Consider the following 15,124-nt stretch of genomic DNA (forward strand, 5'->3'; position numbering starts at 1 on the left):
ACCAGTACTAGACCGAAAGCATTTGCATTAACAGCTTTGATAATGTTCTGAATTTGAGTCTCGGGATTTGTAGGTAGTAATGACGTTGGTTGCATCAAAGGGATGCCTCGGGCTATAAAAGCAGGGTTGCCACTAGCGACGTCACAAATAGACCAATCAACTTTTATACCGACATTTTCCTGTCCGCGGCAATTTTTTTATAGGTTTCCTTTTTTTAACAAATCAATATGCTATTAGGCATTATTAGATAAAAAGGCAACGTAATTTGTGTATTATTATTTAGAAATATTCTCAAAATAAGTAAATTTTGGCGGTAACTCAGTATACAACTCCTTCGTTCTATACAAAAAACTGTTGTCCAACGCGCAAGACGACTGTAAACTTTTCGGTTAAAATTAATTTTTGTTTATGACAAGATGTGCATTTCTATGACGATTGATAAGCAGTTTTAACAGTAGTATTTCGATTTAAAACCTTGAAAAACATTATTAATTTTTGAGTAAAAAAATATAATTAAACTAACCTTGGAGTATACTGAGTTACCTTCAAAATGTTGACTCAAACCAAGCGTAGCTCACTGCCCGATTTTGTTCTCCGCTACAAGTAGATATCTGAAGCCCACTAGGGTGTGCTAGGGTAAAACCTCCAGTGAATGAACACTTAAGAAACTTTTCTACTTTGAAAAATCACTACTCTGTACTTATTAATAATTGTAATGGTTTTATGTAATTTAATCAATCGTTATTTAATAAACAAGAATTCAATTTCTGCGATTTTTTATTACGTGTATAGTTTTTGAGTTATGGAAGAATTTATAAAAAAGTACCCAAAAACCTAGTAAATGAACGAAAAAGTTAATGAATGAACAGAGTAAAACCCAGTGAATGAACATTATTTAGATAGTTTTAATCAACATTTAGAAAAGCATTTTTAACATAAAAAGAAAGTCTTCTTCTTCAGTTATTATTATATAAAATCTTGAGGTAGGTACAGCACCTTCAGTATTCCAATTATGTTTCTGTATTACAAAAATACATATATAATTCTACTAAAGTAGGTACAAATTAAGCACCTTAATATCTTGATTAATTTACTTTTTTAAAAACTCGTAGCTCAAAATAGATAATTTTTCCGAGTGAACTTTATAGACGTTATATCAAGGTTCAATTTTGTTGACATATTGATTTTAGATAAGTACGAGATTTTTTCAGTGACGATAATCCGAGCTTTATAATAAAACTTAATAAATAACAAACATTAAACTCTATTGATACTCGTATTCTAATCAGTCTGTAATCAGTCTCTAATAAGTTAAAAGTATCATCATTTGGGACAAAAAAATCTTAACAACCCAATTTTTAATTATAGATTGTGGCTAATAACAATCAGCAACTTACTACAAGCAAAATCTACATAATTTTTTAATCATTTTTAATTTATATAAAAATAAAAATCGATCAAAATAAATCAATAAAACAAAAAAATATATAATTATATAGTAATTCATGACAAATAAAAGGTACACACTAACTGAACAATTGTTTTAACTGTTCCTATTTCCTTTCCTCGCAATCCCCATTTTCTTCTCGACGTGTCTATCCACCCTCGCTGTACCGGCTCGGGTGACTATATGAACGTCTTGGGTAAAATGGCTTGTTTTATGCTCTTGTTGTACAATCTAATATTATTAACATGTCCAATTTAGGAAGTAAAACTATCGTGCATTTCGATCACGTCCATCGTTACCTACGTTGTTCATACATAGGGTTAGTAGGTATCTAGTAAATGAACAAAGCCAAATTTCTATAGTCCATTTACTAGATTTTTCATTCCTATGAATGAACACGTAGTGTCCCAATACTAGTTCAAAGAAACAGAATCGTTTTCTATGCAGAATCTGAAAACACAACCTTAATACGATTACGTTAACATTTAATTTTAGGAAAAAAACTATATTGAGCCGACACCAGTAAATGAACAGACTGTTCATTTACTGGTTTTAGAACATTTGATAAGCCAGTAATGGAACACCTAAAAATATCAACTTAACCGCAAAATAAGCCACTAAAGAGTACAATTATAGAAGATTTAACTCTTAATCTAACCAATAGCTAAACTTTATAGTGGTATACATGAAATAAGCAGTTCAAATGTTACTCCAAACATGCACTGTTCTTATTTGGGATCTAATTTTTCCATACAAAACTTCAAAAGCAGAAATACGTGAACTTCAAACGCCTGCCATGTTGAAATTGGTCGAAAATAAATTTACCGATTGTTGCCATTGCATAGGAAATCGAGTTGCCAGTAAGAAAAAAAATACGACAGTTGGTGGAAATGGCTATATTGCTTATTTTAGGCAAAAAACGTGATTTTGTTCATTCACTGGGGTGGGTTCATTCACTGGAGGGTTTACCCTATTCAGTGGTTGCCGCGTTGAGTTAGTGAGATATTATGCCACTGTATCTCATTATTGGTAAACGGATTGTTTTTTTTTTACTGGTGAAACCTGGTTGTGTTGAAATTTCTGCCTCTGAACGTAAATCGTTTTGTAAGTACATGTACCGGATACTTTGTTGTAATGATGTCGTTATGGCAGCTCACCTACCGTAGTAAGTAGACTAGTAGTAGTAGGGATAAGTCCGCCTTTGTAGAAGTATCTTAAAGTTTGTCACTTGTATTTTGTTAGTTTTCTTTTGTACAATAAAGAGTTTACATACATACATACATACTAGTTAAGTTAGTTTTTAGTTTGGTTGGAGATTGAAAACCAGCGACCTCGCTGAGTCTCATGTCCATTTTGGCTCACTTAATAATGTTATCTGTCTTGTATTGTAATTTTTGGTTTGTGATGGTGAATAAAAATTTCTATTATTATTATTATTATTAATGCCTCGTATCGCCCATTGAAGGCAAACGGTGAACTGCTGGCGAGTACAGTCATCAACTGTCATTCTTGTGCATGTCCTTGAGCATTCTAGCGTTCTTCGGTTTTGAAATAATGGTGCTGTATAAATTTGCCCCATGAATCTATCTGCCCCACCTCCCCCTTAGAGACATAGTTCATTCACTGGAAAAACCTAAACCAGTTAATGAACCTATATTTTACGTCTGTTCGAATACTAGCCTTTCGGTAGATAATATATTTAGATCAGTGTCACGGAAAATGAAATCTTAATATGACTGCTAGAACAAAAGTTGTACAGTAAAAGCTACTAATTTCGTGCAACTTTTTCGACTCTGAAAGATAACATCACTTAGGTATAACGAGAAACAAAATAAGTAAGTATCAATCACAAATGAGCATACAAAAGCAAGTTGAGGGTATTCTTAAACTAAGCCGACTAAGAAACACTGACTTGATCCATTAATACTTAAATATATTTTTCTCTTACGATTTTTCAGTTATATTTTATTTGTGCAACAAGAGAGTAAAGTTGTTTTTTGGTGCGAATTTAAATCCCGAGCAGGCGATGGATTCTACAATTGAATCACGAGCGTAGCGAGTGAATTTAGGTTAGAATCCTAAGAGCAGTGAGGGATTCAAACACACGAGATGCAAAAAGCTTTAGTCCCGTGTGACACATACAACTTTTCACCTCAGCAGCGAGAACATAGGTTAGAATAAAATCACATATATTTACCGATTTACAAAACAAACAATATATAAATAATACGATTATTAAGAAACAAATATAATAATCACATTTAGAAACCTTTACTCAAAAATGACACGTACATTCGCCATTACCTAGATCTTTAAAAAGTCACTAAAAAGTTAAGAATGCCAGACAATGATCAAAAGTCTCCGGCAAGTAGAGAGGTTTTGAATTCGCAACGAAAAAGTGTCCATATACAAATCTCATACTCATAACATGCATTTTTATTTGAAATTAAAACTACTTACTTACTTGTAAAATATGTCATATATTATTAATACCTACTGCAAAAAGCCTCATCTTTGGGTCATTAAAAAGGCTGAACAATAAACGTATAAATTATTATAAATGTTTAAAACCTTTAAATATGATTTGGTAAGCATTTATATTAAATAAACATAAATTCATTCAATTTGTCAAATATACGCGCTACTAAAAAAAAAAAACAAGAGCAGCGGCTTTCGTGCAACGAGGTTGCATACTTTATTAAAGAGTGGAATTTTTTTGGCATTTTGGAAATATTTCTTTTTCATGTAATTTATTATAGATATATTTTAATAGGTACTTACTATTAATTTTATTTATCATTGTAATCAATACATTTGATCCTATCTCTCGCTTTTTTCGTGTTGAAGTGAAAGTGCCAGATCAAAGTGAAGTTCAAATATTTGTAATTCAGTGAGTAGACCCAGCACTGTCTAGAATTAAAAAAAAAATAATTAAAAAGTTACTTTGTCTCACGGAGTGAGCAAAATGCGATTTTGCTCACTGGATTCTCATAGCAAAACCTAGCTGTTTGAGGTGCTGAGGTGAAAATAATAATAATAAAATTTATTTATTCAGATAACTAGGATCCATCAGTTGTTAGTATTACTTATAAAATGTTGTTTGTTTATTGTTAACCCTTTCTGCTTATTAGACTTAGGCTGGGGCCAAACCAGAAGCTATTCGTAAGTTGCAGGTAAAAGATGTTTTAATGTTTTTTTGGGCACAATCGGTACATTATTCTTAAACCAGTTAAACCTAAACATACTTACAATTCACATAAACCAATGAAGCTGCCTCCAGCTATTAATATAACTATACTAAACGAACGGGAAACTTGAGAAAACAGTTTGCTGGCTAAAATCAAATATAGTTAGTGATTATAAAATTTTGGATGACGGAGTGAGATGTTATCTATCCAAAAGCGAAATAATGCGAAACTTAAATCCATTCAAAGATAAGTAAAATATTTCAAACTGACTATACTTCGTTTTTTTAGCAATAGAAAAAGGGTAAACAATCTCGACGAGTCATTTATTTGAAAATCGTTATATATTAGGTACTTATGATACCTACCAAAAGAATGTAAATGATCATTATATCTTTGCTAATTGTTACATATTTGATGCGACTTATTTTCCAAGTGTTTTTCAGTAAAAAGACGCGTCAAGATTATTACCTTCTTTCTAATGCAAAAAAATATATTTAGTAGTATGGGCTTTACAGACTCTAAAACATAGTTGAATTTATTTATTTTTCGTGTGAGAGGGACAAGAAATAGTTTACTGACATTGAGTGTATCCTATCATATAATAGAACATGGCAACAACTCTGTATGAATATTTAAGAGTAGGTAAGTTCTCTTTCATCGGTTTTCTACTACCTCAATACCTATTATTGGTTTACTCGATTCGTTATTAGAGTTCCATCCCGTTGCCTACGGGATCCCATTACACTATATTCACTTGATACAAAACATGCAAAGGTGTGACATGGACGTTTGAAATTATTTTAGTCTGGTCCATGTTTAAGACCCACCCGTCATATCATACGATACTGAGGCCACTGAACATAGTATTGAGCTCCTCCAGCGACTCCGCCACTATGACTATATCATCGGAAAAACGAAGGTGGGTGATGTACCTACAGTCGGTGCCCTAACATAAGTATCCACTTTTCTATACAACTAGTTTACAACTAGTATGAAAAAGTTACAGTTAAGTTAGTTAGGTAGTTAAAGTAAGTTAGGGAACCGACCGTATAAAGTCTCAGCCTCAATGTTAGCGTAGAAATGGCTTGGATTGGATTGAAAATTGGCTACTTCGGAACAGCCTGCATTGAAATAGGTACATAATATATAACATATTTTTTGGGTTCCGTACCTCAAAAGGAAAAATGGAACCCTTATTGGATCAATTTTTGTCCGTCTCTCTGTCTGTCTGTCAAGACCCTTTTTCTCAGGAACCCGTGGAGGTATCAAGCTGAAATTCATATCAAATACTCAGGTCTACTGTTCCTTGGAGCTATGAAAAATAAAACTTCTAAGCCAACGCAATCAAAAGATACAACCTTTATGCTGCAAATTTTCGACATTCGGAATAAGGGAATCAAAACCCACAGGGTACTTCCCGTGAACTCAGAATCTTGAAATTTGGTACGAAGCAACGTCTTATAGCACAGATAAAGGAAAAATTGCGAAAAGCGTAAATTTTTCGTGACATCATATAATAAAAATATTTTTAATAATTTGTGCCCGAGTCCGACTTTTTTATATTCATCTTATCAAATAATTTAGTATATTACAACATTCCTACAAAACACTTAGGTATAAAACTACATTAGGTTACCCGAACTACTTCTTATTTCCTACATACCTACATGAAGGTCGGTGTATCGGCGGAGAATATTCGAATCACACCTCTCTTCTATCATTCTCAGAATGCTATTTGAGCTCCCCTCATCTGCATCACCACAGATGCCATCTTCTTCCGTACTATGGCATAAAAGTCCTCAACGCTAGCATCAGCTAACATTCCAGAGGCGTTGCAGGGTCGAGGAAGCCCAAGCTTTACAAGCCGCTTTCGGTGGACCCTTGCCTTAGTAAGGGTCTTCAAGATAATAAGCTTTTAATGTGGCTAATTGAAATAGAACGAAAATAAATACGCGGGTGGGCGGCACTCGTCAAATTATTACAAAATGTACGTACCTAACATGTTTTCTGGAAAAGCATCCGAGTAATTAATAATAATATTGTATATACAGTATCTGCCTAACAAATTACCAGGGCGTACATTGTTAGGTTAGTTTAGATTTCGAGGCAATTGGTAAGTATACAACAACAACTTTTTCAATAGGTACTCTAATTTTTATTGCGTCACTTAGAGGTTCAAATTTAATGACACTTCAGTTGAGCACACTATGAAGGATTTAATGTAAAGTCATTGCGTAGCATACCTAGTAGGCTAGTACATCATCATCAGCCTATGTTTGTCCACTGCTGGACATAGGCCTCTCCCATGGCACGCCACTGAGCACGATCCTCGGCCACTCTCATCCAGCTCTTACCAGCCGCCCTGCGAAGATCATCGCTCCACCGAGTCTGAGGACGTCCTACGCTACGTTTGCCGATCCGTGGTCTCCACTCAAGAACTCAAGAACTCGTCTACCCCAACGGTTATCGGTTCTTCGGGTTATATGGCCGGCCCATTGCCACTTCAGCGTGCTAATGCGGTGGGCTATGTCGATAACTTTGGTTCTCTGTCGGATCACTTCGTTACGAATTCTATCTTTCAGAGAAACTCCGAGCATAGCCCTTTCCATAGCACGTTGGACAACTTTAAAGGCTAGGCTAGTAGGTACACAAACTTATAATTGTTTTTATATAAAAAAAAGTGTACTTAAACATTGCAACTAAAATAGTAACAGCATAACCTAACCTAGCCAACCAAAAGTAGGAAAACCCCCGACATTGTCGCTTCAAAGTTCAATATCTCAAAACGGCTGAACTGATTTTGATGAAACATATCTAAAACCATTGCTAGAAAACCAGATTTTAAATAAAAAACCGCATTCAAATCGGTCCACCCGTTTAAGAGCTACGGTGCCACAGACAGCACACATAGCGGTAAAACTTATAACACCCCTCTTTTTGCGTCGGAGGTTAAAAATTAATAGGAAGTATGTTGTTCAGTAGCTTGCACAATACTGTCCGGTTGCAGTAGGTAGCCGGTTGTATGTACGGAGCGAAGTTTACCTATAGTACCTATTACTTATTCTGTGCCTATAGCTACGGCTTGTACTATATTGTATTACTTATTCTGTGCTACGCCGGAGACGTTTGTCGTAGCTGCGGCACGTAGTCCGTAGCAAGCCAATTATGTTTTCTTCGAATCTACTGATCCGGCGTCAAAATAAAAATCTTACACAACACGTTAAAAAAAACGTCGTTTGTAAGGTCCCTAAAATCTGCCAAAACGCGATGAAAACGCGCAGAGGACGCGCGCCCCTTACAAAAAAACCGGCCCAGAGCATGTCGAACACGCACGAAATAGGGTTCCGTAGCCATTACGAAAAAATTAAGTTAGTAATAGTTTTCCAAGGAATTCGTGTTTTGTACGGAATATTCCAATATTAGGTATATTTTATACCGTAGGCTGCTATTTACTCTTAAACTACTAATAATTCTCAAGCAAACTTAGCCGTTATAGTTTTCCTTGAAAGTTTGATATACTTAAACAAATCACTGAATCGAAAAATCGCTTTAGCAACCCCCTAATAATTTTAAAAGACCTATCCAACGATACCCCACACTACAAGGTTGGATGAGAAAAAAAATCACCCCCACTTTACGTCTATGGTACACTAAATCTTTTTTTTTTTTTGCATTTTAATTGTACCATTTTGTCGGCATAGTTTACATACAATATTCGTGCAAAATTACAGCTAGCATTGATAGTCCCTGAGCAAAGCCGTGGACGGACAGACAGACAGACAGACGGACAGACAGACAGACATAGCGAAACTATAAGGTTCCGTTTTTGCCATTTTGGCTTCGGAACCCTAAAAAGTGGTTGACAGCGCAATCTAGCAGCGAATAGCAGTATTAACCAAGTGATACTTGAGACAGGAAACTTGTGCTGAATAGTCAAACCAAAATGCTCTCTACCTATAGTTACGCTATTCGTCCACAGATGGCACTGTCACAAAACCACAGAAACGAATGAACTGTCGCCTGCGGTATTTCCGAAACATTATTTATTTATAGAAGGAAGTAGGGACATACATCGCGTTGCGCACCCGACTGCTTTGTGCTTTCCTGTGGTTTCCTGAAATCTGTCGAACCGGTGCGGGGCGGAGCGTGGCCATTCTGTACGTTAGTACTATTATATATTCTGTGCCTATGTCCAACCTATTCTATGACTAAAGCTAAGGAAATAATCAGGTTACGCAAAAAATTCAAAAACAAGACTATTGCAAATATTTATTAACAAATATAAATCATTATACTTAATGTATAGTTCGCAAATTGGAAAATTGTATTTTTATAAAATACACTATAAATCTCATAAAACTATCTTCAATCTACCTATGGCATTAATTTTCCCTTACAATACCCCGGTCATTCTCATTTTATTGTGCACCCGTCTAATTCCGTTTCAGTTTTTTCCATGCAAAAGCGACACGACACTATGACAATACTGAGTGCACATCTAAATAAAGGATGGCTGCCATTTACATCTATCTGTGCACTCAATTCTAATTACCGTGTCACTAGTCTAGTAATTAGAATTGAGTGCACAGATACATGCGGGAAAAAAGCGGAAATTAAACGGTGCGTAGTAAAATGAGAATGGCCGACCTATCACCCATATCAATAATAGTAGTCATAAAATCATGATAAAAGCATATTTTATTAAGACTATTGAACTTTGCATTTAAAGCCACATGGTCAGTGACGCCCTGTATAATTTGACATCTCTGAGCGGCTCAATTAGGCCGCTCTCCACCAGAGATGTGCGAGGTAGCTAAGCGGTGCGTAATGTGTAGCGAGGATGTGGAAAGTTGTGACTGTTTCCAACAGAGATGTGCTTCGCAACATATCCCTCGCAACACATTCCTTGCACAAATCCTTTATACAAACACAACATTTCCTTCTTATATGATTTTTTTATGAAGAAATAAATTTGAATTTGAATCCTTCGCTTGTTTTGTGTAGGTATACAAAAACCTCGCTCCGCTCACCTGGTTCCACCAGAGAGCTGTGCTTGAGGTTAGGTAAATGAAGCGTTTCTATTGGTTCATAAAAAACACATTCATCATCACACATCTCTGGTGGAAACGCGTAAGTTTGTCTACAGTTTGGCAGCAGTTTTCCTTTGTTTTTCGATTAGTTTGTTAACGATCATGTGCCCTTCGTCGTAGTGAGGGTTGAAATGCGATTTCACTCTCTGCATCCACCCCGCTATGTTGGCATACTTGGCGGAGGCATCATAACCTGCCATTCCTATAAAAAAAAAACAAATATATAAATCAAATTACAGTTTGTCAAGAACACAGAGAGACACCGTGTAACACCGTGCCTGCTCTCTTAGTTATAAGTTTGAGGCCTGTCTGTCTGTCTGTGGCTGACATTGTATATGTCAAAGGGATGGACCGATTTCAATACGGTATTTGACAACCTGTATAGTAGTACACTTGTCGCGTGTGCGGCCGGGGACTCCTGTCCCGAATCGGCCTATTCAGTCACGAGCGCAAGTGTCGTCGCGATGCTACTTAGATCATCTGCAAAATTATACACTGATAATGTTTGGCGAAGAGGAAAATTAATTCGCTTAAAAATTGAATTTATAGCGATTTTTTTTTTTGAAAAATTATATACCTGTATCCTTCTAAAATACTTTTCTCTATGCAGTAAGTACTTGCGTGCGAGCTCACATGCAAATAAGTCTGTCTAATTTTGAAATTCAAACCTTTATAACTTTGTTATGTTTAAAGATATCTTAAAAATAGTTTTTCTGTTCGATTACATGCATTGTCAAGTTTCAATTTATAAAGTAAATAAAAAAATAGTCAAATACCGTATTCGGTTTTCTTTCCGATTTCTTTATTTTTGTACAATAAAAGGTAAGACTAATAATAATTTATTGTCAATAACTTTACATCCAACTAATTTTGTTTCTCTTCCGTGTATGCAAGCAATAAGTTTTTAGATTTATAATATTAGTAGGATGCTAGGACTGTTGAGGACAAGAAACCTATACTTACTCGGTTGTTCAACTTCACAGGCGGCAAGTAGATCGGCCACGCAAATGTTGTCCCCGGTAATAAACTGGTGTCCCTGGCCCAGCCAGAGGCTGTCGAATGAGTCCAGGGCATTCTCCATTCGCCGCAAGTATCCTTCTACTTGTTTATTATCCACTGGTCTGCCCGTTACGAGAGGATCTAGGACCTGAAATTATAAATTAACTAGACTTTACTGGCGGATTTGCACACGTAAACCATTAGATCAGGCAGTTGAATTAAAATACTGGGATTTTTACTTAATGAGAGTTTTCACAGAGGCAGGATTAAAAAATTCACAATGCATTTTGGGAATTACCATGAAAATGAGGGTTTTCACAGAGGCGATATTTCGCTAGATGGCGTTAGTATCGCGAGGTCCGTTTGACGTTTGCTTGTGATTGGTTAAATAACTAAATAAGCCAATCGCAAGCAAACGTCAAACGAACCTTACGATTCTAACGCCATCTAGCGATATTTCGCCTCTGTGAAAACCCTCATTTTCGTGGTAATTCCCAAAATACATTGTGAAGATTTTGAATCCTAGCTAGAGATGGGTAAATCCGGATCTGAAGATTCAAAAGAGTCAGATCCTCAAGCGGATCCGAATCCCTTAATGACTCCTTTCAAATCTTATCGACTCCGGAGTTACTAACTCCGACCAAGTCCGGCCGGATCGAGCGGCTCGTGATCGCCGTCACACTCACTCGCTCCGCTTTCGCTCTCGGCTCGGATCGGATCGGATCGGATCTTATTACGTTTGGTCGGGCGCTGAGTGAGCCGGATGATACTGTAGGTACATGTTAGTACACTCATATCATAACTCATTATTTTGCTCCTCCATTACCAGAAGAGAAAGGGTTGTTATTAATAAAAAATTGTGACATTTACAAAAATTAGTCCCAAATTAAAAAAATATACCTATATACATAATTCATGGGACAATTGGCACCAATTCACTTAGACCCCAACTAAGCAAAGCTTGTACTAGGGTACTAGGCAACGTCGGAGAACTAAGCGATTTATTTTGTCTGCGGTAAAAATCATTTGCATACCTTGACTCTAAAGAACATGGCGCAATGCAGCCTTAGGCCTGCATGCTGCCATTCCAAAAACTCCTCCACTCGGGCAGCCTGCTTGTTACCACGTGGGTACAGGCTTTCAGGAATTATGCCTTCTCTTGATAAATATTTCAAGATGGCAACACTGTAATAAAAAAAAGGTTTACTATGTCACCCAGAAGATTATAATGAATCGACACCTTAATTATTAAAATCGGATGAGTAGGCTAGACGCTATGGTGGAACATACATAAATATAAACATACCTAACATATAGATAGTGCCATCCACGAAGACGCGCCCCACCATTTTCCGAATGAGGGGATGGCGGGGTGCGGGGAGTTCGACTAGATACGTCGGAATTGTTGCTCAACTTAATATTTTTACAAAATGTCTAACTATATCACAATAAAACTCGATATAACTTTTTGCGTATTTATTTACTGCAGAGAAAGAAAAGTCGCTTATATGTCGCTTTTCAGATCTCCCAATATCTATGTACAAAAAATCACGTTCAGGAGAGACGAAAGGATAAACACGAATAATCTCAATTTCATTCAAATTCTTGTCATACTTCCTGGCGGTGACATGGTGTCGTATGGAATTCAAACTCACATCAAAAAAATGTACGAAAAATTTACTACATTGTACGCTAATTAAAAAAATGTACTACACACACGTTACTTACGAGAAAAGCGTACGTTCAGATTCTCAAGTGTTTCTTTTTTCCTACGTGTAGTACCTGGTCTTTTTTTAATTAGCGTACAATTTAGTACATTTTTTGTACATTTTTTTCTGATTTACAAAGAAAACACTACTGCAACATAAACATAAATAATAAATATCACGGGACAATTCACACCAATTGACCTAGTCCCAAAGTAAGCTTAGGAAAGCTTGTGTTATGGTTTGGTTGTGTTGTGTTGTTGTTACATAATGAAATAGATAGCGCCCGCCAGGAAGTATCCTTCCCGGCGGTGAGAGGTTGATCACTGTTTTCTCGTAACTACGTACGTTTAATTAGCGTACAATTTCGTAAATTTTTATGATGTGAGGGTGAATTCCATGCGACACCAATTGACACCATGTCACCGCCAGGAAGTATGGCAAGCAAATTCACTCATAATATTACTAAGGATTAATTGCTTGTTATAAAACTTAGAGAATTTTATTTAAAATATATAATATCTTTATTGAACTATTAACATCTACATTTATATTGTTATGGTGTAGGGTTTTGTTATGTTATTGTTATCTAATATAATAACGTAATAATATTACAAGAAATTATTATAATCAAGTAGAGTATCTTTCCAGCTGTCCGCAATGCTTGCTCCTGATTAGTCCATTTATTGTAGTGTGTGTATGCACTTATAGGTAATATAATGTGCATGGACAGAACTACTACACTGCTAAGAGGTTGCTTACTAGTATTGTAAGCGATTAGGAAGAAAAGTAGGGCACGTCTTTGTGGATGGCGCGATCTATACCTTTCCTTTTGGCTTTGCTGCTTTGCCATAGTTGGGTAAAAATATGTACATTATCTCCATCTTTGTAAGTAAATTTATCCAGTTTTATGTAAGCACATATATTGAGTGTTTAGATAGGATCTTACCTCTCGGTCAGGACAAAACCATTGTGATCTATTACAGGCACCTTCTGGAATCTATTTATTTTAGCATAATCTTCCGAATAGTGCTCACCTAAAAAAAGGATAATTTCATGATTATAAAATACAAGACAATACAATAACTCTTTATTAAACACCAACACATAGTAAGCAGTACATTAAACACAGGTATGCAATAGGCGGCCTGATCTCTTCAGATTATTATTATGATCAAATCGGGGACGTTCTGAGGAAAGGTCGGGTCAGGAGTACTCTAAACCGACGTGCATGCATGAAAAGATTGATGAATGTAGAGGAAGCGAGAGTTGTATGCCAGAATCGTAGCAAGTGGAAGGATATAGTCTCTGCCTACCCCGTTGGGAAAGAGGCGTGATTTTATGTATGTATGTATTATTATGATTTTGGTGTTCCAGGTACAAGACACCAAAACACCATAGAATTACATTTTTTGGGTTTACTAATATTTCGGCGAATAACATTTGGCAACCTGTTTCATTTCGCAACTTTTCATTTCCCAACTGTTTAATATTTCTGAAACTGTAAATATTTCAGGATTTTTATAAAACTAACCTAACCTAACCTAAAGGGTTCTACATGAATGCATGATGGCCCTGAAATAAATCCTGAAATATTTACAGTTTTAGTTTGCGAAATGAAACAGGTTGCCAATTGTTATGTTGCAAAAAGGCAGTACTCACATTTTTTGAGATGTTGTAGTATCTGTTTAGTACCCTAGATTGCTAATAAAGAAAAATAAATAAGCAATAAATAATAAGACAAGGTTTTAATTGAACAAAACTTAACATCAGGTGGATAGAGGATGAACAACATTAAGGAAGTTATCATTTATCACATAAATTTTTTGTTCTTGTTCTTACTCAAGCCTAAGCCGCATAATATCCATTTTGTACCCTTTACATAGCCACATGATAGGCACTCAACAAGCAAAAAATAATTTTGTTTCCAAAAAAATACATGTAATTGAAGAAAGATGAACATGTGAGTTCAAGGAAATGGTTGGAAAAAGCTTTTGCTTCTGAACAAGTCTTGACACAATAAATATCGACCAGGATATAACAATAATATTACCTTTTCTCAAATCCACCGGCATAGGGGTAAAATCGTATTTAATGTTCTTTAGTAAAATGTACAAAGCCCGAGAAGGCTGAGACATAAGATCAAAATACAGTTTTAAAGACATGGTTTTTTAAGAAAAAATGTAACAAAATTACGTAAATATGAACTACTAATAAATGGATTAACTTTTTGAACTTTGCTCTTGTTTTTCCAAAAAGTGTTTACGACTGGTTTACGATAACGATGTGATGCGTTTTGTTTTATCATTCTCAATTTCATTTCATTTCATGTCATTAACATTTATTATTTATTTATTCTGTGGTGTGGCATCTTTTGTCCTAAAAAAAAAAGATAAATTGTAGAAATTTGAAAAAAAAGTGAGGCAGGAATTGTTTATAGGTGTCAAAATTTCAAATTTGTAAACCTCTATAGTGAAGTGTATCAAAATTGAACCATTAAATTATAAGGCAAATCTACTAGAATACTAGAAACCAAACGTATTATTTTACGAAAATACTTTGGAAAATACAGTCACTAAATGTCACATTAAAGAAATCAGTGAGTGATGCCATAAAGGTCGATATTTTTTGTTCGATAAAAAGTAGTGAAAAAAAATACTTATACTACTATTGCTTTCCTGTGTTATATATTTT

The 15,124-nt window shown here is 35.5% G+C and overlaps 1 protein-coding gene across 1 annotated transcript; it reads right to left on the reverse strand.

The window, feature by feature from the left end:
- Positions 1-8,892: 8,892 nt before the first annotated feature.
- Positions 8,893-14,723, reverse strand: LOC141436873 (glutathione S-transferase theta-1-like). Its single transcript, XM_074099965.1, has 5 exons — positions 14,484-14,723; positions 13,380-13,467; positions 11,759-11,909; positions 10,689-10,872; positions 8,893-9,927 (listed from the first exon to the last, which is right to left on the reverse strand). Exons 1-5 carry the CDS (start codon positions 14,593-14,595, stop codon positions 9,776-9,778), a joined length of 687 nt encoding a protein of 228 aa, XP_073956066.1. The 5' UTR covers positions 14,596-14,723; the 3' UTR covers positions 8,893-9,775.
- Between the last annotated feature and the right edge of the window lie 401 nt (positions 14,724-15,124).

Source organism: Choristoneura fumiferana, chromosome 17 (genome assembly GCF_025370935.1).
Source record: "Choristoneura fumiferana chromosome 17, NRCan_CFum_1, whole genome shotgun sequence".
NCBI lineage: Eukaryota > Metazoa > Arthropoda > Insecta > Lepidoptera > Tortricidae > Choristoneura > Choristoneura fumiferana.